This window comes from Lagopus muta, chromosome 6 (genome assembly GCF_023343835.1).
Source record: "Lagopus muta isolate bLagMut1 chromosome 6, bLagMut1 primary, whole genome shotgun sequence".
NCBI classification, from domain to species: Eukaryota; Metazoa; Chordata; class Aves; order Galliformes; family Phasianidae; genus Lagopus; species Lagopus muta.
Window position 1 is genome coordinate 8348995 of NC_064438.1, and position 27484 is coordinate 8376478.

A 27484-nucleotide genomic window follows, 5' to 3' on the forward strand; every position below is an offset into this window, starting at 1 on the left:
AGTGGATGTCATTAAGAGCACAAGTACAGTTGAGCTGTATAGAGATAGCTAGCATGTATGTCTGATGAAGAGAAACTAAACTTCTGTCCTGATTCTTGTGTCTGTAAGAGAGCGTTTGAATCTGTTTCTCCTCTGAGCACTTTTCAAAGTGCATTCCTAATCAAGTCACTGAACAGTGAGGATTTAATAATACCACAGTTAATAAGTGAATTCAGCTTAGCATGTGGAAGTGAAAATGTTGTTCTGCTGTAGCACTAAACTTGTATTACAACTGTGGGAAGATAATGGGTTGAAAGGACCAAAAATGAATGCAGTCCAACAAAGGTGACATACACAAGTTGCTCTAAAGTTGATTAACATTCTCTTCTGCAAATAAGAATCTTGTTAAATGATGACGTTGTGTCAAGGGGTGATGTGTGTGCTGAAATGTGTCAAAACCTGATATTGCTGTGGTTACTGCTATTGCTGTTGTGCCAGCTCACTGTAGGATGGTTTCGTAGCTGCCAAAACTACCTCAAAATCACTTTGGGTATTTCATTGATCTCCAGGATATTTTGGAAGATTTAATAATTGCTAGCCTGCATCAATTTCTTCTACTTATCTTCTAAATTGATGTATGTTTGTGGTGCAGCTTCACAAGCAGGAGTGTATTCTGGAAATTCCTTGTGCTGTCGCTTCTTCTCAGTTTGTTATTTTTAGCTGGGCAGCAGCTTCTTGAAAGCCATTTGTTGTGTGAATTGTTTGCTAGCAAGAGCAATGGCTATGTAAATAATTAGGCAGAAAATAAAATACGAATAATTTCACATCATATCTTGTCTTAAACACCATCACATCAGCCTTAGCACCTCCTAGGAGCAGGGCATTCACAGCCTCTCTGGGCAGCCTGTTCCAGCACCTCACCACTTTCTCAGCAAAAAACTTTCTCCTGACATCTAATCTAAGTATCCCCTCCTTTAATATAAAACCATTCCCCCTTGTCCTGTCACTATCTACCCATGTAAAAAGCTGAGTTCCTTCATGTTTATAAACTCGCCTTAAATTTTGGAAAGCCACGTTCTTAATCACTAGAAGTAATGAATTAAAAAAATAAAATAGAGCACCCAACAACAATTGATAGCTGATCCTCTAAAAAGCATCATGGTGGTCTTAATACATCATCTTATTCAGTTCTGTTAAGTGAGGTTTGGTAGGCTATTTTAAGAAGCTGCACTGAGTTTTCAGATTTCAGACTGGTGCCCCAGAAGTTCTGCTCATGTTTGAAGGCAAGGTGTTCTGGCAAGTTGAACTGTGCTGGTAATCCTCATCATTTTATGCCGCACCTTGTCCGTGTGGAACAGCTGAAATAAAGGCACTTCTTTTCATATATGGAAGTACTGCAGATGACAAGAATCTGCACAAGAACTGGAAGAAAACCCAAACAAACAGAACTTTTTTCTCTAGGGGTTCCTTTAATGAAAAGGCAGTCATAGGAGACAGAGCCACAAGGGAAACGGAAGCCAGTGCCTCTCCCTCTTGTAATTTATGCATTGAGTCTAGGCTTTTGTCTGAATTAAAATAATTTCTTTAAGCTGGAATATTGAGAGGGTCCCTTTGTTTTGGTGATAGAGGTTTTATCAATTTCCTGTGCTGTTTTTATGCCACTGACCTTTTCTGCGTGCATTATAGGTATGCTTTTGAGTGATGTATGCAAAGCAAGTGCATGTATTAAAATAGGAACTTGATCCCTCAAAGGTGTGGCAGGCAGCATTTCAAAGGCAGGACACATGATGAGACTGTGAAAGAAAAGAACCATTAAAAGGTCAACATAACAGTATAGTAGTTGTGAATAGATAAGCTTCTGGTGGAGGACTTAATTTCAGATTAGGGCACAAGGAAGTTTATTAGCAAATAAATACTGCATCTGTGAAGTAGAACTGGAAACTGCAGAGTAGCTGGAATAATTGTGGGAAGATGGGTCTATAGTACCTGCAGAAGAGAGAGCATCCTAGTAACATATTCAGAGGTGGGAAGGAAAAGTAGAACAGGCAGAACTTTTCACTGAAATGTCTGAAGGACATAAAAGAAACTTTTCTGCTCTTGGGAGGAAAACCTAATTGTTTCAGTGGAGCTCGCTTACTTATTACCATGTCACATCTTTAAAACAGTATATGAAATATTTCCACTCTACGTGTCAATTTTCTGAATGTAATATCCATCAAGTAAAATTTTCAAGTCAGAATTGGGCAAGTGTAAATTAACAGTAATACTGTTTGGAAAGACTAATGATGAACTGGAGAATTAATGAATGTGCAATAGGACAGAATAAAATAGTTCAGATGGAAGGGACCTTCAAAGATCACCAAGTACGACTGGCTGACTACTTCAGGACTAACCAAAAGTCACAGCACATTATTGAATACTGACAGTCATGGGGCATTAGCCGCTTCTCTATTAAGCCTGTTAATGTCTTAATTGCATGTGGAGAGCAGAATAGAGCTAAAGAGGCATTTCCATTGTACAAAGATGTTTTAAAAGCAACAAAACATAGCTATAGTTGCAAAGTGTGCTAATTAGTAAGCTGATGTATCAGTATCATCACCAAGTTGCTCAATATGGAAGACAATTGTTTCACAAGTTGCTGTACGAGCTCTTGAGAAGAGGTAGAAATGGCATCATCAATCTCATGGAAAATGCTTTTAATACTTATTTTTATAGGCCACTTTAATTTTTGTAAGGTACAGAATAGATAATTACACTAGAATAACTGCTAGAACCAAGTAATCCTTTCCTATGTATTCTGTGGAGTACTGTACACCTCTGATATTACAACCTTCCGGATAACTCTTTGGCTTGTACGTGTTTTGCATCTCTCATAGCCATTGATGTAAAAATCATCATCAATAGTGTGTCACCAGAGAACATTCTTGACTTAAAAGCTGTTTTTTCTGACTTACAATTTGGTTTTATTGCCTAGACTGACCTCATTAAGTAATGAGCTTGATAAATCTGGTGACTGGAATGCCAACCGCTTTCCTAATTTGAAGACAGAATTTTTAAAACCTGATCTAAATTCTCAGTAATTTTCCATTGGCTTTTCTTGAAGTCTCTCATCTATGGAGGAGAGCAGTCTGATATTTAATTTTACAGAAAAAAGTAATGATTTTTCTATAAGCTTCTGAACTTTCATCCAAATAATCAATCCCAAGTATAAGCTAAGCACTTGAATTGATGTATTTCCTTCAGTGAATTTTGGCTGATTGGAAAAATGTTCCAGTTGTAGAAATGATTGAAATGCTCAGTTACATCTTACCTTAACTATTCCACATTACATTTTGTAAAACTTAGGTAACAGTTTTCTTAATTAGAATACTGTATTGGATTATGTTACACCTAATCAGTTAAGCATTAAATTAATATTTACTTAAATTGGTTTATAATAGGCCCCCAATATAAGTGTAGCCTCAAAAATAGATATTTTTTTTTAACAATAAAACCCAATATTTTCTTATAGCTCTCATCTATTTCATTTCCTTAGTGTCTTTCATCACAGTAGTTGCTCTGCTTAGAACAGTCTCTGATACCTTTCCACCTGATTTCCCCTCTTTCACACACTAGTAGTGTGCGACAGTAGTTGCATTTCAGTGTTGGCATGAATACATGTCACAGGAAACTGACATTCAGCAAGGTGATGGTCATAATGGTCTGTAGGAGGGAGTAAGGGCAACTTGATAGTCATATTTTTCTACGTATTACAAATTAGAATTACAAGTTGCATTTTCTAGTTAATTAATTTTCTATGGAACAAATAGTCTTCAAAAAAACACATTTAACTCTAGGACTATATTAAGAAAACGTAACAAGAGGATGGAAATCGTTTGATATCAACTACTGAGTACTCAGCAAGCTGCAGAAAGGGAAAGCTTTGCCATCAAAAATGTTTGTCTGAATGGAAGTTGGACACCAACTGGCCCTGGCACACAGTTTTGCTCGCTTTTGCTGTTAAGACAAAGATTGGGGTTCAAACTGATATTTGTAACAACAGAGAAATTACAGTCAGTTTTTATTTTTATTTTTAAATCAGCTAGTGTCATTTGTTTTCTTGGTCTATGGGAATAAATCCGTAGATTTAACTTTGTACATATGTACTGATCTTGAATATAATGCAGAATGGCCCCCCTGACCGTGAATGGAATCCTTATTTTACTTGGCTGTATCTTGGAGAATCAAGAGTGATTACAGTGAAATTGTAAATGTCATGGTGGGGCCTTCAGTCCTCTGGAACTAGTTGTCCAGGAAGTACCATGGAAGAAATATTTTCGTGTATTGTAGTGACTGATATCAAAGCTGTTCAAGGGAAGGACAGGTGAAAAATGAGACCAAGGAATCGAGGTGTGTTTTCAAGCTCAACGAGCTCTGCTTATATGCTTGACTTTGTGTGGAGACTGTTTTCATTTAATATTTAAATATTTTATTTAATATTTAGTATGTGTTGTTAACCCCTAATCTGGGTGCCATCTGAGATAAAAGAGAATGGTTTTAGATGTAGAAATAGAACTATTTCCCTTCAGGGAAATACATAATTTTAAATATTTGGAAAGATAAAAATGAAGGAAAAAAAAAAACGAATCCTAACATACATGGTTATGTAAGTTAAACTATTACCAAAAATTGCACATTATAATGACTGGGGGGAAAATTCACCTGAGAATTTGGGATGTTGGGTGATATGATGCTAGTTTCCTACCCTGCAATTTTAATACTGTTAATTCTTTCCCCCTTCCCCTGACCAGCTGGAAGTAGCTTAGGTGCAAGGTGGGATGAAAAGAACTGTAGCAAATGGATGCCAACAGGTTTTGAAATATGATCTTTATCAGCTATTTGAGATTCAGTGGCTATAAAATAATAGTGAACTATTAAATTTTGCAGGTAGAAATCACTGCAAGAAGACATAAAATAAAGTTATATGACAAATATGTCAAAATCTAATTTCCTCATTCTTCTCTTTTCTAATGACAAATATTAAATAAGAAATCTGAATTCTATGTTTATGAATGGAAATTCTGTAAAAAAGCCAGCATTAATCCAAAGTGCTTAATTTTATCAAGTAAGACTAGAGGACAAACAGCTGCTCATGTAAAGACAGACTTTAGAAATCCAGTTAAGCATCAGGAAGATGCATAGTCAGAAGTGAACCGAAGCTTTGGGTAATACTGTAGTTCCCAGTTGTATTCCCTCTGTTAGTGTGTCTCATATTCATCGAGACAGGTGTATTTCACCTCAATCAGCTTTGTACTCTGAATATACTTTACATAAAGCTGTTCATTTAATTGATATCCTGAACAATTACTTTATGTTAAAAGAAGGAATCATGCGCAAATGTAGGAGTTATGCTCAGATATCCTTGTGTGTTTTATCATCTTCTTTATTAAGGAGTATTTGCTTTGAAGATGCAGTTTATAAATCAGAATTTATTTGAAAATAAGCAAGGGCTGAGTTGATCTCTATCTGAATAGCTATTTTTGATAACAGCCTCGCTGGCAATGATAAATCATAAGAGATATATTAAGAGATATCCAGATACTTAAACCAGGTTTAATGCTATTAATAAGAGATGCAAGTTCAATAGAAGTTATCATCTTGATTTCTAGAATATAGCTTTTTTTAAGGGTTGGAAGCTGCAAGTGTTCATGTGTGAAAGCTTTAATAGGAGACTCCTCTTAATCTGTTGTGCATATTTAGGTTAGAGTAATTTTTATGTAATTTTTGCAAATACAGGGGAAAAGTCTCATTTTCTGAGATGGGTCAAAAATGTCTTTACTCCAATTGCAACGCTTGGATGTTGTTACAAAACTTCAAGTCATCTTTATGTCAGTAATATTATGTCAATGTTACCCTTCTATGAAAATAGTCTGGTTTACTGAAGATGCACTTACTGTATGGCTGTGGTATGGCTGTATAAGTAGCATCTCATTTTAGATATACCACTTGTACATTCACTAACTGAAGTTTAAGAATTACATCAAGTATTTAATATCAATCTCTAAATCTAGTGCAGAATTTCCATTTGAACATTTGATCTTATAAAAGAAGCAATAGTACTATGCTTCTGTATTATTCAAGTGTCATAAAAATAAAATTAATGTATCTTGTCAATAAAAATTCAGAAAAGTTTATATTGATCTGGCATAATAAGAACAGACTGTAACACATACGTTAGCCTTTTTGAGATGTGGACTTTTCTCCTTGTCCCTAATGGAAAAAAAATTAAAAAATCAGATATGAGCCAAGTGCAGCATGCATGAAAAATGTGTATCCTGGATGATATCTTAAGGTAAGTGCCATTCATAAAAGTCCGTGGAAAAAAAAGATCTTGATATGTGAGTCTGATTTCTACTGGACATACTCTCTCAATGAAAAGAGAGATGTAAAACTCAGTTAACTGTTCGCAATGTTAGCGTTTAAATTCAAATACTGTGCTGTGGTATTCTAAAACCAACAAATGTGCAGGTATGTTTGACTGGAGCAGATATGTAGGACTTGGGGAGTCTTAAGATATTTTCCTATGTTGTCTGCTTAACAGGCCAGTGAGCAAGCAAATCACAGAGACCTTGTAATGTGCGAGCCTGCTCTCCAGCAAGCAGCTGGTAATGTTCGGCCTTCCAGCTTTGGTAATGTCACTTTCAGGGAAACAGCTTTGCAGATAGTTATTAGACCATACTAGATGCACAGATGGCTCACATACTTCTGAAAAAGGAAACAGAAAGGGAAAGGGGTAAAAAGCATTAAAATGGGCTATAGTTACATATATAGTTATATATAGTTATATAGTTAATTAGGCAAAGAAGTACACACTTTGTGAGCATTAGAAGGTGCTGAAGAAATTTTTCTTTAAAGAAAGAATCTTGCCCAACCAAATGATCTATGTGTAACATGGTCTAAATTGAAAATAAGCCTTTTTGCTTTGTAACAGACTGTATTATTAGGTCTCTTAGGAATGGATACACTCCTGTTAATGCTTACACATTTGCTGTTCAAAGAATCAAATTTTTATCCACCTCTAATACAACGAATGTCTGACTCTGCATGTCTGCTCACAGGGAAAAGAGTTCTGCTGAAATATTAAATATTCCTCACATTCCATTCTCTTGAAGATCTGAGAATCTAGTTCTTCTCTGCATGAGTAAAACAAATCCACTATTACTAGTTAAGGAAATAGAATTGTATTAAACTTCTCCTTGTAATACAAATAGCATTAGAGACCAGGTGGCTTGGAAACAGTGAAACTAACATCTTCAGTATTAAATTCTTGTCAGAGAATGGATAAGTAATTGAAGATGTTGGAGATGCAAACTATCTGATGCAGAGGAATTTGTGAAAAATGGCCGCTCTTAATGTCTTCACTAGTGAGAAGAAAGAGATGTGTTTTTCTGTTTGTTCTTTCTTTCTTTTTTTTTTTTTTTTTTTTTTTTTTTTTTTTTTTTTTAAGGTATTTCAGTGATGGTTGGTGCTGAGTAGCTCAAAAATGTAGCTTTATTTTAATATTCCTGGGAAAGTAGTACAGTATCCTTGTTTTGGGGAAGGTGGGATCCACAGGGAGAACGCTATGGCTTTTCTGTTAAGTGCTCAGTTGCAGAAAGATAATAAAGGAATTATTTTAGGTAGAAAATTAAATCCTCTTCTGCCTTTATCACTGCTGAAAGGCGCTATCAGGATCAACAGAAGAAAATTACCATCTATGTAAGTTTCCTGGATACAGCAGGCTAGAGATGTGCTTGTTGTTCTGGTCAGATTGGCTCTTTTCTCTTTTTTTTTTTCCCTTCTGAGGCAACAAGCTATCTTGCATGTAGCTTGTTGCATTGGAGTCTAGGCAATTCTTTAATCTTTTGGAAAATGTTTGATATCTAAATAACTTTGCACTCTCCATCTGCTGATAGAATAGAATAGTTCAGTTGGAAGGAACCTTCGAAGGTCACCAACTGGTAGATCTCCATGCTGGGCAAAAGTTTCCTCAGCCTCTCTTCACAGCATACACCTCCAGCCATGTCACCACCTTTGGTGCTAACTCTGGGTGCTTTCAAGGACTGACCTTCATCTCCTTTTTATGCTATTATATTATACTCTGTAATTTCTCAGAGCATTTTAAAAGCAGGCCAGTAACAAGCATTATAGGTGTCAGAAGGAACAGGAGAAAAACACTGAAATTATGTTACGAACACAAATGGAAAGTTCTACTTATAAGAGTGTATGGGAACTGCTGAATCACAGCCTGAACCTCTGATGGATCACCTGAAGTGAGCAGTGAGTCAGCCACAGGAGCACAGGTGAAGGCAATTCTCTGTGCTGCTGCAAGGGGTGGAGCCTGGCTCCATGCCTCCTAAACCTATTTAAGAGCTGGCTACCAGTGGGGAAGGATCTCTTCTGGAGATCTGCTCTGCTGGAGTTTCATAAGTGAGCCCAGGACAGGGGTAAACTTTCTATCTATTCTCTTTTTTTCATCGTAATCTGCTTTGTCAAACTCTCTTGTTTATTTTGTAATTATAACATCTTAATATTCATTGATTACACATAAGCCATAAAATTAGCCTGAAGAATATGTGGGGAAAATGACTAGCAAATCCTCCCTTGGCTGTAGATGGAACTGAGGGCATAAGAAGGAATCTGATATCTACAGTTCCATGGGAAGAGCATGGGAGAGCTGGAGAGCCTGGTGATAGATGAAGCTGAATAAGTAATGAAGGAAAAATAGGCATCTGTTGCTCCACAGCTGCTAGATCTTGGGCAGAAAAGCGCCTAACAAAGTTTTATTAGAGCAAATGCTTACAGGGAGCAACAGAACCTTCTATTTTAAGATTCACTGAAGAAGAAATCATACAAAACTGTTTTCTGATTCTGTTTAAATTACTCTTATGCCAGTTATGTGAGAAAAGTCTTGTTAGTACTTCCTTGTTTGTATTTTTAAACTCCTGAATTGACATGAGTGCACTTGCAGAAAGGAGCTCTAGTAACAGTCAGAAGCACCCCTCTGCCAAACGTCTTAGCAGGCCACTATTCTGAAACTACAGTGGATGACAGTCGTAGGAGTTTCTTTGGTACTGATTTCTGTGTCTTTATAGTAGTATTTGAGAAAGTGTTGGTTGGCCATGACTAGCATACCAAAGGCCTTGCTGTCTGGGAGCCTTAAGCTCCTCATAAGGAGATATGTTCTTTATTTTATTTTATTTACCATAAGGTGTGAAAGTGATCTTGGAGTTAAATTTCTTGCTCTCTTGTATGCCTGCTAAACTTTTTCGGGCAATGACTATGGAATAACTTTCATTATAGGGCAGAGAAGCAACATTCACATGACTTTTGATATTGAGATCACACTGAGAAAGTCTTGAGTGAACAATGTGGAGAGACTAATACCACTTGTGTGTTCTAAAATCAGATGCTGTAGCTCAAGGGCAAAAATCATCAAGGGGAAAGCCATGCCTCTTCAGCAGGCTTACAGAATGATTCTCCCTAGTGAAAAACGCAATTTCCACATTGAAATACATAATATAAGGAAACTTTTCCAGCTAAACTCTGTAGGTGATTAAAAGGACTAACGTGATGAGCCTCAGTTCTACTGCCAGAGAAATCACCTTCCAATTTCTAATTGCTTGAAATCGTTTTTCAGAGATTGCACTTGGAAAACAACTGTGGCTAAAAAAACAAACAGCAACAAAAAGACTGGGTGAAAATTTCCCAGGTTCCATTCTCCAAGTAAGAAATTATTTCTTAGATGTTGCCAGAAGCTAGGATTTGTTTCCAAAATTCCTGGAGCCTTTAATTTGTAATTGAACTATGCCAACTGTGTTCAAACTCTGACACTTTATAAACAGCTTTGTCCCAGGAGAGAAGATTAATCGGAAATAAACTGTTAAAAGTATTCATTTTCTGTTAAAAAAGATTATATTCATTGTAGATGTGGAAAATCTTTTGGTTTTATTGCTGAATAACTATTCCAAAGTAACATCGAGTGTTCTCAGATTTCTTTGGAGTTAGCTGCTTCTAAAATTTCTTCCTTCACTTCCTTCAGTTAATATCCTGTCTGTTTTAGTAAAATGATTCATTCATTCTTTTTCAAATGGAGCTTAATTAGCTAATCCTGCCTTAGTGTTTTATTAGTAATTAACCTGCAAGCTCTGTAGATTTCAAGCACCTGCTGAGTAGGTGGAACAAATAGAAGAAAACAAACAAAACAAAAAGGCCATTGTATTTCTTTTTGGATGTAACTTGAGGATTCATGAAATCTGTTCTTACGCATGAAAATACGTAAAAACAATGTGCAAATTCAAAATTAGATGTCTTACATTTTTCTGGTATTCTATCACACTATACAGTATTATCCTGCGATATACACTATCCTAGGAGTCTATTCTAAAAATAATGGTAATGAATAATAATAAGTGTAATCTTTAACTAAACTTTAATCTAAACTTAAATGTGCTTATTCTGCAATACTACACTTCTGTATGTTGAGTGCTCTGGACATGAAGTAAGCAACAGGAAATGCGGTGGGAAGATACTTTTCTAGACATGCACACTGAAACTTCTTCAAAACTGCCCTGTTTAGAATTCTTCTGGTTACGTTTAAAACTGAAGCTCACCTCTGTCTCATGTGGTATCTTAGAAAAAATCCTGAAACTGTGAGCTAAGCACAAGCAGATTATATTTTACCTGCAAGTGTTTGCAAAGTACTTCTGAAACTGTGGCCTTGTCAAACACAGGTCTGCTTATCAACATGGCTGTTTCCTAGATGCCAGTGTTACACTCTGATGGAAGCGATGAAACAGCTTACAGTGTTTATCATAATACAGAAAGCATACATGAAAAAGCTGTCTTGAGTGGGTGAGCTGCTTCTCTCTTTTAAGTGTTTGTGTTTATGAAGGGACCAAATTGAAATCCCTCAGAGGACTGAATGGAAGTTGGTGAAGGAGAACTAATCTGAGGAAGCTCAGTACGGTCCAGTAAGCAGAGAAAATCTCATTTTATGTGATTACTGAAAGAGGAAATGTATTTTGTGCCTTGAGTTGGGTGAGTGTAGAAGGAAATTAGATCTGTTTCCTCTTGTGGACTTTGCTTTTGGCGTGACCTCTCAGTTTTATATAAAATTAAAAACTGTGTATACGACTCTAACTCAGGTCATAGCCTAATGGCTTTTGGTAAAATGCAGTTTTCAAATAGTTAAGTGCTGTGGTGTTTACTTTAGGTGGCACAGGCTTGGGTTTACAACATGAACCATACGGAGCTTTTAAAGCCTCTCAGCTGTGCCGATGCAAACTCCAGTAATCCCAAAGAAAAATGTTATCTGCTATTCATTAAATGCAGATGAGATTCCTTTTTTAGCAAGCACATAAACAGAAGTCTAAATTTAGGAACATGTGCAGTTGCAGTCATTATACATTTTTGGATCTTTTTTCTCCTGTCTGTACTGGAGCTCATGTTGCTATGTCTTTAAGAGGTCTCTTGCCCTAAGCCTCACTGTGGAACTTAGTTTATCTTGTTGACTTTGCAGAGTGCTTTATATTTATAGATATTTATTGAGTTTATGTCTTCCTATCTTTTTGTTGCCAGACATATTTATATCCTTCAAGCTTGTTTTCTAAATCTCTCTGTGCTTGTTAGGAACTGAGGTATGCAAGTGCCTGGTTTATCCAAGTATTTTTTTCAACAATGATGACAGGAGGAGGTAATGAACAAGTACCTCATTACTTATTAACTCCTGGAATTGCCAGATGTTTTCAAATGTGAGTATGCTCTGGTTTGCCCTAGTATATAAATCAATCTACTGAGAATGGTATAGACGGCACAGGGTCTGGAGCTTGGAAGTCCACCTCTCTCCCTCCTGCCCCACTGAAATGGCTGCCACTTTTTTTTTCTTCCCCTGTCCACTCTGTCCTGAAAGTCCTGCCGAAAAGTCCACAGGCTTATTCCTGCACCTCCTCTTCAAAATCACTCTTCCCTTTCTTTCTCTTTTTGGAAAACTCCTGCTTGTTGGAAAGAGAAGGGGAAAGGAAAGACCCTAAAAACGGTCATGTCAGGAACGTAGAGGAGGATCTCAGGCAGAGACAATAGTTGTTTGTCCTTGTGCAATGGAGCATTGGTGGAGAAACCTATCTCTTTGCTTTTGAGAGAGCTGAGGTAGGTAGTCTGTCAGCCCAGGCAGCTGTCCTCTCTGTTTATAGCGTAAGCTGTTAATATGGCATAGTAATTAAAAAATAAATAAATCTGAACTGTTTCTTATTTCAACTTTGATAGTTCTAAATGCAAAATAAGCCTGATTTAAAACAATCTTTATACTTGTTGGCCATTCTATTAAGAATAAAATAATCTTCTGTTTAAAAAAAAAATGAAGCTCCTTTTTGTATGGTGAAACAGAAGTTCCACAATGTACAGGAACATGAGAAAGCACTTTGGAAAAGATAAAATTATGTTCAGTGCCGGTTCCAGAAGGACATGGCATGTAGAGGTTTTGTTATGTTGGAATTTGCTCAGGGCATTACATGACCAACACGTCGTATTCTGATCAAAGACCAAAAGAAAAAGGTAAGGATTTTAATGGCACAGGAATTAAAGTTCTAATTCATACTGCAGCCCTTGACACTGCGCTTGGATAATGAGATCATTTAACTTAGAAGAAATAATTGTGTATTCTAAAGGTGAAGTATCTACAGAATGTAATGTCACCTTTGAGTCAGGCTGTTAGAAGGCTCTGTCTGTTTCTCAGTCATACCACTGGGACTGCTGATGGCATTTCCAATGATGCCTTCTGTGACAGCAGAGAGTGCTGAGGAGTGATAATCAGAAACTCTCACCCCCATGCTCTTTGAGGGGTCCTGTGGCAAAAGTTGAATGCATTTTGAGCACAAATCATTAAAGCTTTAGTCAAATGACCAGTACTTAGTTGATCAATTAGGTGTTGCTTTTCTGAACCTGTGTTTTCCGAATGTGAGAAATACTGAGAGAGATTGCTTTGTACAGTCTTAAAAGCATTTCAGAAAGTCTGAACATTTGGAACTTAGTACTTCAATAACTTTATATGTTTTGAAGATCAGCATTTAACTATTTGAGAAGACAGAAGTTCTGTCTATGGAAGTATTAAGGGATGCAGAATGGCTTAGAAGTGTAGTATTGGTGTGTGTTAGAGAGGTGTATGCATTTGTCTGCTAAGCATTATCAGAGGAAATTGATTTTACTACAGAATATGCATTTCCATTGATAGTCTTTTTACTGTGCTAAAAATGTATGCACTATTTTCAGGTTTCCTAGGGTTTTATAACTATGTTAACTTTGCCAGAAAGATACAGGAGTCTGTCTAGCCTGATTCATCCTCTAGCACGCATTTCCTGACATAATTATGTCTAGAGGGCACTAGTAGTGAGAAGTTAGCTAGTGAAAACAACATTCAGGATTTGCAGTGTTTTCTGGTCAATATAGGCTAATTCTAGTGGATACAGGAGGAATATAGAGCCTTTAACAAGATTTTTTCCTATAAAGTATTATTTGTTTGCGCACACACAATGTAATTTAGTGTTTGCTAGGCGATATCATGATGGTTTTATTTTTCTCCTGTGTGTTTTCTTACCCTTAGGAAATAACCACTGTAATAAATTTTACTGTAAAATTAAGAGTTTAGAAGTTTGTTACTTACAGTTCTGAGAGCTCTTGAACAATTCTTAGCAAGTCTTAAGGGCTTCAGATTTCTCTTTAAAAGATAGATTTTCTTGATCCTTACACTGACCTCTAGCGGTTAGTGCGTTTTGAGAGTCATCCTCAGAGCGTTTTTCTTCAGTGTAAAGTAACTTTTGTGCAATAACTTTGTAGGAACTGTTAGGTTAACAAAGACAGGCAAGTCAGGAGAAATCCAATTTCTCCACGCTAATGTCTGCCCTCTCTGGGTAAGCACTCACATGTATTATATAGAACATATGGAGCTTTTAAACTAAAAGGCAAACATCCAAGTTGTCAAAATGTGAAAGCTGTTTGCAGCCTGACATCTCCACCACTTATCTTTAGCATGTGAGCTGCCTTCTGACATTTTCCTGCACTGGGTCCTACATTTCTGTGAAACCTGTCTCATTCAGAGATCCTTTGTTTTACTATGATAGAATTGAGAGCTGAGAATGGAAGAGCAAACTTCTGTTTTCTATTTATGTAGTTGGACTCCTGGACACTATATTTAAAGTAAGTTAGGGGAAAAGGAAAAAAAAACACAACTGAAGTTGGGAATGCATTCCCAGTTGCTTTCCATACAGTCTATGGATACAAAAATTCAAGTTAACATTAAAAACAGCTATGTGTAAGCTAAGGGAAAAAATCTGCTTTTTGTTAAGGCAGATTATGATGTCATTGATAACTGCTTCTATTACTACTATTAAACTTTCAGTGGGTATGTTTCTATTTGCTTGTTTCCAGTGTACCAACTTCATTTTTAAATGAGTTATTATTTTATGATTTTATTTATTAGTCTTCAAGTGATTTTCCTTAGTTTGTCTAAGCTCCATCATTGTTATAAACACAGATTTTGGGCAAAAAAAACATTTTTACTTTTTGTCTCATTAGGGAAGAAGGGCCTTGCAGTCTGGCTGCCCCATGTCTGTAGGAATCAGAGGAAGCTTTTAAATCTCTACAAATAATAATGCTGTTTGCAGGATTCTGGCCTTGATTGTGCTCAGGTTTTACATGCTCAGTGATTAATTTGATATCCCAGCATGTATTTTGATTAATCATTGCTTAAGGAATAAAGCTCAGATCATTGTAAAGCTTCAAATACAAACTCTTGTTTGTAAGAGAAGAATTATATAGATTAAGATACCTGTGCACTTTTCCTGATTCAGATTCATTATTTTCTTGGAATTTATTTGTAGCTTGGTTGTAAGATGTTGTGAAAGATTCTAGCCCGTATCCTATGAGTGCTGTAGCTTTAAACTGGGCCACGTTGGTCCGTTGCTGGTTTTGTTCAACAAAATTTGTTTTTGCAAAGAACTTGGGCAAGAAGGTTTCTATATAATCCAAAACCATGTACAGGCAGAAGTTGGCTTTCTAGCTATGTGAAGCCAATGCAGTCTTCGTATAGTCATGCTTTTTAGTTAACTTTCAATGTTGTTGATTTTGAATTTTATATCTCCTTATTTTTATTTTTGTTCTACAAATAGTTTGAAATCAGTAACCTACTTCTGACATTCTGGAATGTGCTACAATACAAGGAGGGTTGCAGACAGTATGAGCACCTTGAATGGATGGATTTTATTAGTCCTCCATTAGGGACTGAAAACCAAAAGCAAAACAGAGGGTCTTTTGTTCTCAATAGTGCAAAAGGGAATCTCTTATAAATTTAAGTTCTTTTTCGGGAAGTTCTTTTAGCTACTGTGAGCATATGGATGTTTATTACCTTTTTAGTTACATGCTAAAAATCAGCTCATATGAGGTGGAAGGCTGTGATTGAAAATTCAATCTCACTGCTATATGTGCTGTCATTCAACATGTATTTTTAAAATCTTCTAAGCTTTGTCTTGGTTGTTCTATTCATAGTATTATTGTGGCTTCTTTACACGTTCTCAGGAAAGAATCTCCAGGTTTTTGTTGTTTTATTTCCTGTCTGTTCAGTGTTGACGCTAACTACAGTGTGCTGGAATATGCAAAGATTAGATCTTGAGCTGAATCCTCACAGGATGGTTCTGCATTTTGTCTGTTTACTCTTTTGGTTTGGTTTAAATTAGGGCTGCAGTACTCATACTCCATATGGACAGGCTCTCTGGCAGACTTGAGGACTGTTAGACTTCTTGAGGAACCCTGACAGCTTCAGTGTAGCTTACTGAGATGTAAGCAGCAGTAGCGGAATTTAACCTACTTGGATATTTCATTTTTTTCCTTAGATGCCCTTCCATTAAGGTTATTTCATTGGGAACAAAGCTAGATTCTGACAAAAAGACTTAACTTGAATATTCAAAACACTAAAATTCACTTTTCTGCACAAAAGGGTATGAATGTTGACACCTTGTCAGTAGCACTGTGTTTTTTTAAGGTAACAGTTGACACAAAATAACCTTTCTGAGGGTAAGCTTTGTTAGTGCAACTTTTTATCTTCTAAGTATGCTGTTCTCCATGCATCTCCTTGAGTTGCTTCTGCAGTTGCCTGTCAGGGTTTCCTTGTGCTGCACGCACAAGGAAGTTTTTATTTCAGAGATATATTAATCTGGTAAAGGATTTATAGCAGTGACCCACATGGGATCAACTTTCCAAGTCAGAAGTTGTCAGAGTGAGACCTTGTTCTGTGTATTTTTCTCTGTGCAAAAGTCTTGACAGTTTTAAAATCTTTACGGAAGTTCCATGACTCAGCACAAGTCTGGGATCTGCCGGAATTGGCTGTGGCCAGAAGGTATAGATGGGCTAATAGATGAAGGGCAAATGAAGAGGAAAGAATGAAGGATCTTTCCTTCCACAGAAAGCTGAAATGCCACTGCTTGCAGGAAACTGAATATTTTCCGAGTGCTGAGAGCCAGTGTCTGAGGCCATTAGGCTGCTGTGCTTAAAATACTGGAACAGCTCCCAAAGTAGCAGCAGAGACAATCTAATACACAGAATTGCTGTTGCTGCTTCATGATTGTTTCAAGGATGTGAAGGCTGCTGAAACAGTGTAAGAAATTCAGTTCCTTCAGTTTCATCAAAACTGCACTTCTGTTTCTTAAAAGCAATTGGGATTTTATTCCTTCCCAAAAGTCTAACTGCTGAACATTCTGCCTAAATCCTGACATAATCTCTAACTTTTCTTTTGTGAGCAACCTATTATGCCTGAGCATGTGTAGCTTTGCTCAATTATTGATGCCTTCTGTAGGCCTTTAGCTGACATGGGTATTTTTGAATGGGACATTTTTGCTGATTTGCTGTCTATCCCTTCTTCTTACTGGCACTTATTCAATTCATATAAAAGTATATGGGGTACGTTTTGGAAAACATTTCAGATACCATGGAAAGTATTTTCACAGTGGCAAAGCTTTGATGTGAAACTGCCACATCAGTGAAAAGCCCTGCTGGCAAATAAGGAATAGAATCAAAACTAGTCTCACAGGCTGGTAGGAAAAAAAAGCATGTTTGAATCTTTGTAATGATTGTGGCAGTTATATTTCTTAATAAACTTTAGAATTTATTATTGGGATCATAGAAAGGTTGAGAATGACCTGCAAGATCACGTAGTCTAACCTTCCTCCCATTACCATTACTACCACAAGCCTCTAAGCCATCTCTCGTAGCTCCTCATCCAAACGCCTCTTGAACACTGCTGGGGATGGTGACTCCACCACCTCCCTGGGCAGCCATTCGAGTGCCTGACCACTCTCTGAGAGAAAAAGTTCTTCCTTATATCTAATCCAAACCTCCTCTGGTTCAACTTGGGGCCATTTCTTCAGGTCTTGTTTTTTGCCTGGGAGAAGAAGCCAAACCCCTCCTCATCACAACCTCCCTTCAGGAAGCTGTAGAGTGCAGTGAGTTCTCCTCTGGGCCTCTTCTTCTCCAGACTGAACAATCCCAGCTGCCTCAGGCAGTCCTCATAAGATTTGTGCTCCAGACCCCTCACCAGTTTCGTTGCCCTTCTCTGGACACGCTCCAGGGCCTCACTGTCTTTTTTGTAGTGAGAGGCCCAAAACTGAACACAGTACTCGAGGTGCGGCCTCACCAGAGCTGAGTAGAGGGGGATGATCACCTCCCTGCTCCTGCTGGCCACACCATTTCTAATGCAGGCCAGGATGCCATTGGCCCTCTTGGCCACCTGGGCACACTGTTGGCTCATGTTCAGCTGAGCATCAACCAACACTCCCAGGTTCTTTTCCTCTTCACAGTCATCCAGCCACTCATCCCCAAACTTATAGCGCTGCGTGGGGTTGTTGTGGCCAAAATGCAGGACTCAGCACTTGGCTTTGTTGAACCTCAGCCCAGCAATCCGGCTTATTTAGATCCCTCTGAAGAGCCTCCCTATCCTCAGGCAGATTGACACTATCTCCCAGCTTGGCATCATCTGCAAACTTACTGATGGTACACTCAATCCCTTCATCTAAGTCATTAGTAAAGATATTAAGGTGGGCCCCAGTACCGACCTCTGGTGGGACACCACTCATAACGGGTCGCCAGCTGGACTTAGCTCCATTAGCCACCACATGCTGGGCACTAGCCAGTTTCTTACCCAAAGAAGGGTATACCTGTTCAGGCCACCGGCAGTCAGTTTCCCCAGAATATTGTGAGACAGAGGCTTTGCTGAAGTCTAGATAGACTGCATCAACAGCCTTTCCCTCATCTACCAGACTGTTCACTCAGTCACAGAAGAAGATGAGGTTGGTCAAGCACGACGTGCCTTTCATGAACCCATGCTGGCTGGGCCTGATCCCCTGGATGCCACACATGCTGTGTGATCACACCCAAGATGATTTGCTCCATAACTTTCCCTGGTACCGAGGTCAGGCTGACTGGCCTGTAGTTCCCTGGATCCTCCTTATGGCCCTTCTTGTAGATGGGAGTCGCATCAGCAGGCCTCCAATCCTCTGGGACCTCTCCAGATAACCAGGAGTGCTGGTAGATGGCCGAGAGCATTAGATAGAGGCAATTCATTTGGTTGTTGCTATAGTGTGTGGCATTTCACTAGACTTACCAATTGTCTTTAGGGATAGATGTTTCTCTTGCCATTTTCTGTTGCCTGTTTTGATCTAGGTTCTTCAAAGCTTTGTGATGGTAGAAATTGATAGTAATACATTTTTATACATATTTAATACATATTGTAATGTATTGTAATACATATGTAATACATATTTTTATATAATGAAAATTCACAGAGAGAAGAAATGAAAAATATATCATCACAGAGGGACAATGTGGCACTGATCATAAAGTGGAGAAAACCAAAGCAATGTGCAACTTAGGAAGACAAATAAGAGAAAAAGTAAAATAAAAAACTGGCTAGAATTGGTGGTCCAAATTATGTAACATAGAGGAGGATAAAGCACATGCAATGTACAGACTTAGGATGTAATGAACTCTTATTGTTCAGGGCTGACTTTATGACTTGTCCTGTAAACCAAGTAGTTAATAATTGCAAATGCATTTTGGATGGTTGATGTATTTTAAAGGTTAAAGTCTTCCACAGATAGATAATACAAACAGCCATAGTAACAATTTGTGACAATCACAGGTTTAGATGCTATGTTGCTTTCAAAATTATTCCTTGTAGATGTTTTTCTATTAATTGTGCCTTACTTACCACTTAAGATTATCAATATCCTTTGCCTATTTAATATTCTCCATTCTAGGTGCTAATGTGATTACATAGCAAATCGTTAAGTGATAAGTTACGGCCATCAGAAATTTGAAGCAGTCACTGTAGTTCTGATCATCTTAGATCTTGATAAGGAAGCATGAATGGACAGAATCAGCATTCTCAGGGCAGATATACGGGAATTGTGTTGATGCAACATAACGTTAGACTGGTAACAAAACTAAAGGGTCTTTCAAGGAAAGTAGCTGATGAATCTTTGCATAACTGATGTATCAGTGCTGTTAGAGATGTTGTTTATGACTCTGAGTGTAATGTATGCATTTGTTAGTTGTAGTAGTCATATGTAATTAAATAATTTCAGTATACAAATAGTTGTTAAATAATTATACTTTGCCAAGGTACTTAAAAACTACTACTGCTGGATGCAGTAATTTTCATTTTTTTCCTTTGACAAGAATGCTGCTGCAAGTTCAGTGGTTTTCCTGGACCACTCCAGAAATAATTGTTTTTTCACAGTGGACAGAATGAATCCTGTGCCCTTATTGGTTGTTATCAAATGATGACACAAATATACTTTGTAAATTCAGGAATGCCTATTCTGAATTCCGTGCTGTCTTATCAGATTGTTTTGTCATAATGTACTGAGTACTGACTATATTAGTTGCCTTAAGAAAAGTGGCACAGTCAAATGTGAGTTGAGAGAAACTAACAAACGTGGATGATAAAGAAGTAATGGAGAAAGGAATATACTAGCATACTATAGCAAGTGAGACCAGTAAATTAAATTCGTGACTTTTGAGTGAATAAGGTCTGTCTTGCTGCTAACACATTGCTTGTCTGCAGTTTCCTGATAACAATAAGGGATAGATATTTTGCTTTCTATTTGTTTGTTGTGTGGTTGTACACCCTATGAAGAAAGCATTATTTTATTGCCAGTTAATGTGAATGTATAGTTACTGACTTGGATATTGGAGAACGAAGACCACAACAAGTTAAAATACTTGGAGGAAAATACTTCTTTTCCCCTTTTCCCAGATTTTTTATCTCTTAAGACTCCTCTGCAGCTCCCTTGTTACAGCTGGTTATGCTCAATCCCTTCAACAGATAGCACAGGAGGTCAGGTTCAGTGCATGCTCCTTGTTTTTCATTCTCTTCTTTTACTCCACCTTCTTACCTACGTGTTTGCTGAGCTCTGGTGTGAGCTTATTCATGGTGTGCAGATTCTGTGGGGATGTATCTGCTCCACCATGGAGCAATTTCTAATTCTCTGACCTCGGTCATCTCTCAGTACTTAGTTCTTTTTGTTGTTCTCTTGTACCCTTGTTCTCTTTTCCTCGTTGCTTTCTGTCCTTTCTTAGATACGTTTTTTCAAAGGTGCTGTCAGCATCACTGTTGGGCTTATCTTTGGCCAGCGGTGGATCTGCTGCAGAGCCAAGAGTGTCTGGCATAGGGCAGCCCCGGATCTCTTCCTACTCCTGCAGCCCCTGCCACCCAAACCTTGTTGTTCATACCCAGCACAGTAGAGAAAGCTGTTAAAACTTTGAAGTGTGGGTGTGTGTTTCATTACACACATGCAAGGTAATGCGAGTTTATTCAAGCTTCAGTTACTGGTAAAATTAGGTTTTGTTACTAAGAGAGGATTGGTTTCATGTCATATACACCCTGGATTTCATCAGTATCTTCTGATTTCCTGCTTCTGACAACCCAGGTGTACAGCCAACTGACCTCTGAGCAAATTATTAAGTAAATCAATTTAGTGGCCAAGTGTCAGCTTGCTAAGAGTTATATCAGCTTTCTACGTGTGTATAGAACTTTTTGCATGATGTAGAAAGTCATGGTAGTGAAGACCCCATGTTAACACGTACAGAAACGTGCTGTGGATAATAAGCTTTCTTCCCACAGGAGAAATGGGACTGATCTTTCCTTCTTAGTAATAGCTGAGCAGATAAATGTGCCTACCTTAGTATTGCTTCAGGCAGTACTACTTCCTGGCTCACCTTTGAGCCTTAGTTTCCCATGATTGTTCTGCAATTGTAGAAGCAAGTGCTAAGAACTGCTTGGGAGACTGCAGGTCAAGCTCTGTTTTCAGAGAATAAGATGTAAAATACACTAGTGGAGTAGTCGAAAGGCAGCTAATGGTCTTATAGTAATTGTTTTTATGTCAAGTGAAACACTGATTGAGCAAATGCGCTTCTCCAAGAGTTTTCAGTCAAAGAAAAGAAAGGCTTTGTCATCAGAAATGAATGCTTAATTCCATTGTTTGAAGTTTTAATTTCAAGTTTTGGCAAGCGTTTATATTGGGACCTTGTAAACAGCATCCATAGATTTCAATTGCTTGGAAATCTTAGTCTTACAGATGCAACCTAGATTTTACTGACTACTTTATCAATCAGAAAGCAACAAGAGTTTCATGTCACTTGAGGTAATGCTCTTGGCCACAGAATTTGTAGATAAAATGTAATAGATGCCTGTGTGAACGTAATTCTTTGAATACAGTGATTCCCAAGATGGCCATTAATGCATGGAAAATTGTCCTCATATGCAATTACAAATGCATGGGTGTGCATAGTTCTTACAGCAAGTCTTACTTTTTATTCAGACCTTTTTGGAGGCACTTTTATGTGTTTGTTAACTGGCAGATCCTATATCAGCCAGTCATCTGCCACTGATATGAACATAAAAGTTAAAGCCTTCAGAAAAACATGCTTAATTTGGAGAAATCCAGATTAATACCACTTTTCCTGTCAGTGCTGTAAGCAATGGAAGAAGAGGAAAGGGTGTTGACCTCAGAATGGGCAGCTTGGCAGGGGAGTGACTGTTCCTGTCACTTCCTCAGCTTGAAAAACTCTTCGCACAATTCTGTCAGTACACTTTTCTACCTTGAATGTGTTAATTCTGTGTGGACATTAGAAAAAATGGACGCTTTCGTACCTTAATTTTTAACAGATGTTAAATAGTTACCATGGAATTTGTGGGAGTATTAATTTACTAGCCTTTCATAAGTAGAAGACAGGGTCTCAGGCTGATGAATGTAGAAAGTCTGGGGAAAAGAGAAGACTGCATGTGAAACTTCAAGTTTCTGAACTTGCTGAGTGAGTATTGCATGTTTGTGGCTTAGTCATACAGAACCTGTATTCTCTGGATGTGTCCAATTTTATTCTTTTTCTTTATGACTATCTTGTTTCATGGAATCATATCATAGAGTGGCTTATGTTGGTTGGGACCTTACAGGTCATCTAGTTTGAGCCCCTCAATGTCATGGGCAGAGTTGCCAGCCACTAGATCAGGTTGCACAGGATCTCATCCAACCTGGTCTTAAATTGTCTCCAGGACTGCAGCATCCACAGCCTCTCTGGGCAATTTTTTACAGAACTTCATCATCCTCTGAGTTAAAACTGTCTTCCAAAGATCTAACATAAATCTCCCCTTTTAGTTTAAAGCCATTCCCCCTTATCCTATTGCTATCAGACCATGGAAAAAGTCGGTCTACCTCCTGCTTACAAGCTCCCTTCAAGTACTGAAAGACTGCAGTGAGGTCTCCTTGGAGCCTTCTCTTCTCCAAGCTAAACAAGCCCAAATCCCTCAACCATTCTTCACAGGAAGTGATCCAGCCTTCTGATCATCTTTCTGGCCCTCTCCTGGACTTGCTCCAACAGTTCTGCATCCTTCCTGTACTGGGGGACCCAGGCTTGGACACAATACTCTAAATAAGGCCTTGCAAGGGTGGAATAGAGGGGGAGGATCACCTCCCTCTTCCTGCTGCCATCCCTCTGTTGATGCAGCCCAGAATACTGTTGACCTTCTGAGCTGCAAGAGCACACTGCTGGCTCAGTCAAGCTTCTCATCCATCAGGACCCCCTCAAGTTCTTCTCCATATGACTGCTCTCAATGAATTCTTCTCCCAGTCTGTACTCACATCTGGGATCATCCCAACCATTGCACTTGGCCCTCTTAAACCTCATTAGATTCTCGCATGCCCACTTTATCAAATTCCTTTTCTAATCAGTGTTATTTTGCTGTACAAGTGTCAGCATCCCAAAAACTCAGGTTGCTCAACCCACTTACCTTTTAGAAAAGCTCATTATGTAGAATTTGTATTTAATAGTGTTTGTGTGACTTTAAATGTGATCCTATCTTAAATCCCATTTGCTGTGAAGGCTGTGTTCCAGTAGGAAAATTGGGTATGTGGTTGACCTGAGTTAAATGCTTGAATAGTACATCTTCTTGACTAGCATATGTGTATATGCTCTTACAAAGTACTGAACAACATTGATTTCTACTGGCTGCACCTAATCAAAGCATCTCTTATAATGTGAAGATAGTTTGTAAGATTACTTATGTAAATTCAAGCTTTTTTTTGTTGAGGTCACTTAGTAGTCAACGTATAGAGAAAGATAACTGCAGCTTTCCCCACTGCTATGGTTTTTGGACTGGCATTTAAAATCATTCTGCCTTTCCTAAGTTAGGATCTACCAAAAGTGATCTGAATTTACTGAGTTTTTTTAAATGTACTTTGCAGACTTGTAAAAATCTCTACTCTGTGACATTTACCTATTTGGCAGCAAGGCTTGTCTCATTTGACTGAGGATTTAGCATGTCTTTGAAGAAGTGCAGCGGATTCCAGGATTCGGGCTGTAAAGCAGTACTTTGTTGTGTAAATAAACAGTAGAAAGGTTGGAATCTAATGCAAGTGTCATTGGTTTCCTGTCAGTATTGTCAGAAGATAATAACAAACATTGTGAGAAATCAAACAACTTAAGCTCAATTTATGCTTTTGTGTTTTGGGTTCATTTTAGTAAGGGATCAAAGAATGTGGTTTTGGCACACTTGGAAAATCACTATAATAGTGGTATGTACTGTTACTACACAAAATGTTTTCTTTACGCGTTGCTGTGTAGCTAGCTTAAGCCAGCTGTCAGGTCTGTAGGTGACTGTGGGTATGCAGGTATGCTGTCCTGGCACTCAACAGTGAATGTTTTGCCTGTTGGAATATCGTTAATTACTTGAATATTTACTTTTTTTTCCTGAAGTTCAGTGCTAATGAGTTGTCGTTTCTGAATGCAGCTCTTGTGAAATGAGAGTCTTTATTTAGTTGGAGACTATTCATAATTAGGACTTTCAGAAAATATCTGTGATGACAAATCAAAGCCAAGTAAGACATTTGATATTCCTTTAACAGTGTACTGTATATAATAAAGTGTTTGCAGAGACAAGTGGTTCTCTAGGCTGGATTACATGGTCACCTGAATGAAGGCTGAGGGACTAGATGGATAGATGAGATGATGGTGCTACCAGTCACTCTGAACAGACCTCTTGTGCAATTATATACTATCGTCTATCCTGTACAGACTGTCTTTCTATGTCCTTCAAAATTTCATCCTTTTCCTAGCACGGTAATTCTGTTTGAAATTAAATTGTTCATCTTTGCATATAAATGAATAAATACACACACACACACACACACACACACATATATTATATATATATATAATATATATTATATATATATATTCTTATTTTCTGATGAGAATATTTTTGAAATTTCATTCAGAGTTATCAGTTCTGGCTTTCAGTTTTGTTGCGATGAGAAAATTGGTTTTAACAGGAGTATTTTTTTAAATTTTTATCTTTTAAGCCTCAGGTACTAATAGTTATATTGACTCAAAGAAGCACGTGAGGACATGTTTTGTGAAGACTTACAGACTGAAGTAAACTGGAAGCATTTGCTGTTTTGCCTGGTGTTTGCCCTAAAGTTATGCTTTTTAAACTAATGTGCCCTAGAACCTCTTGGAATGTAAGTCTAAAATTGTTTTTTTTTTTGTCTTTGTCTGTTACAGAAGCTCCACCAAAACCTGAAGAAAATCCTGCTGAGGCATTCACTGACTCATCTCTCTTTGCTCACTGGGGCCAGGATCTCAGTCCTGAAAACAGACGTATTGCACTTAAACAGTTCCAGTATTACGGCTACAATGCGTACCTGAGTGATCGCCTGCCACTGGACAGGCGCCTGCCTGACCTTAGACCTAATGGGTAAGTGTCAGAGATAACCTGAGCATTGTAGGTCCTTGAATTCCACTCTGTTAGCCCAGCACTGTCTCATAAAAAAACAGAAAGCAGATGAGACTGGTGAGCTCTGGTGGTGCAGTATGCATTTTAGACAAATTGTATCAGCTGGAAGACCGTGGAACTTCCAGCTTTCACTCAAAGCCACTTCTTCTACTGGGAAGTACTCATGTAAGGCAGTGTGAATGCATCCACTGTTATTTCAGAATGTTTAGGTAAGATGAGATGGATGGGACCATGTGAATGGACAGCCTTTTCTCTAATGCTTTTGAGTCCTGCTCTAGTAGGATCATTCGCAGAGACAGTTAACGCTGCTGTTTTTCAGCCATGGTGGTACATCTTTTTCTTTCAACAGACATATAGCAGCTCTGGGGAAGTGGGTTGAATGAAAACTGTCCTTTTGCAACTCATTTGAAAAAAAAAAAAAAAAAAAAAAAAAAAAAGCAGAACAAACACAATCAAACCTTAATAAATGGGGTGGACAGTTAATGAATTGAACCAGTAATCAAGACATGCTTTTTAGCAAGTTGTCAATCCCAAATGCAAGTCAAATGTGATCTCGTTAACTTCTTCTAAGCAAATGTTTAAATAAGCAGTATATTTTACCATAAATCAAGTGATGTTAATGACAAGAAAGATAGGAACACCATTCGAGGCAACAGTTCAGCAATTTTAAATACATCTATACTATATATGATGGTATATCACATTTAAAAAATATATGTGTAGATATTTGCTGAAATAACAATTTTTAGGAAATGAAAGTCCATGCAATAATATTTATATTTTTTTATTCAGGAAATTTCTTATTGTCTGTAAGGGCAGTCTCTTTTTATTTTTTTTAATTGTAAGCTAGTTTGGAGGGAAAATAAATCTGTAACTAACAAGATACCAATGATAAAAGTGTGTCTGTTCTTATATCTCTTTAGAACTGACTCTTCTGAATGATTCCAGTCTATATTTTTTGTAATTGTGGGTATAAAACAAGACAGAAAAAGTGGAAAGTTGCTTTATCTGAAATAAATAAATTTTGATTGGTATTTTAAAAGAAATTCCAGTTTAAAAGGAATCATGATCCTCACTTAGGTGAAAATTTTAATTCTTATTTAGCTATCTGCCAAAAACATGCGAGACATTGCAGTATGTTTATAGACACATACAAAATGTCAGATTGGTAATGATAGCTTAGGAAGATTTTTCCCCTTACCCTTTATTGTGGTTCAGAAACGAGTGGGTAATCTGACGCTGAAAGGTAGCAAATTCTAGTACTGAGAGGAAATGAAATGCATTGTCAGGTAGCATGTCCACTGTTTGTTGCATATATAGCAAGCACTCTGTGGAATGCTGTGTTACAGGGTATTTTGAAAGTCAGGCTTCTGAAAAAAAGAATTCCCAGTTCTGATATAGAAATTCTCTTTTGTGCGAGAGCATGTATGTGACTATTTCAGGAAAACTCTTACCTCATAAGAGTATATTCTTCACCCCAACTATCTGCTGCTAGGATTGCTAGCACCTATTTTTAAAGCCAGTTACATTTGTCACTTCTGGAGTCTGAAGAGAGCACGGAGCAAGTAGCGTGGAGATGGAGTTAATCAAATTCCTGACTGAAAAGCACTAAAACACATTGCTACAGTTGCTCTTAGAGAAGTCTTTCTAGAACTCTCATCATCAGTGTGGATTTAACAATGCTTAGTGCTGCTTTAGGCAGCGTGACATAAGAATCCTAGCAAAGGCTTGTGGGAAGTTAGCTGAAGGAAGTGGTGTTCTTACAGATACATCCAGGCTCAGTTGTGCTCTATCATCTGTATTAATATCATATCATGTGAAATATCGGCTGTTGGTAAGACAACAGAAATATAACTGGAGTCTAGTGTAATTCTCATCTAATTGTCCTCTGTTGAGACTGGAAGAATAAAGTGATCTGCCGAGAGTGTGACACTAAGTTGGCAGGCTAAGAACAAGCAAGTGTTCCTTTAGTCCCCAAATTTCTCAACTCAACTGCACCTTTGTTAATTAGGGTTGAGGTAGAAAAGGTTATATTTCTGAGAAAACAAACCCAAAGATATCAAAATGCTTAGCTTCTTACATGCTGTGAATCCAAGCAGAGCAGCCCACATAGTCTCCTCTTTGCTGCCTGCAGCTTTATGCTTGTACATAACT

The 27484-nt window shown here is 37.8% G+C and overlaps 1 protein-coding gene across 2 annotated transcripts in view; it reads left to right on the forward strand.

Moving 5' to 3' along the window:
• Positions 1-27484, forward strand: part of GALNT18 (polypeptide N-acetylgalactosaminyltransferase 18) — a 211309-nt gene that overhangs the window by 81591 nt on the left and 102234 nt on the right. For both annotated transcript variants that reach the window (XM_048949945.1, XM_048949944.1), the window contains one exon: positions 25099-25291. In XM_048949945.1, the coding sequence (XP_048805902.1) occupies positions 25099-25291 (193 nt within the window). The remainder of the gene's footprint in view (positions 1-25098; positions 25292-27484) is intronic.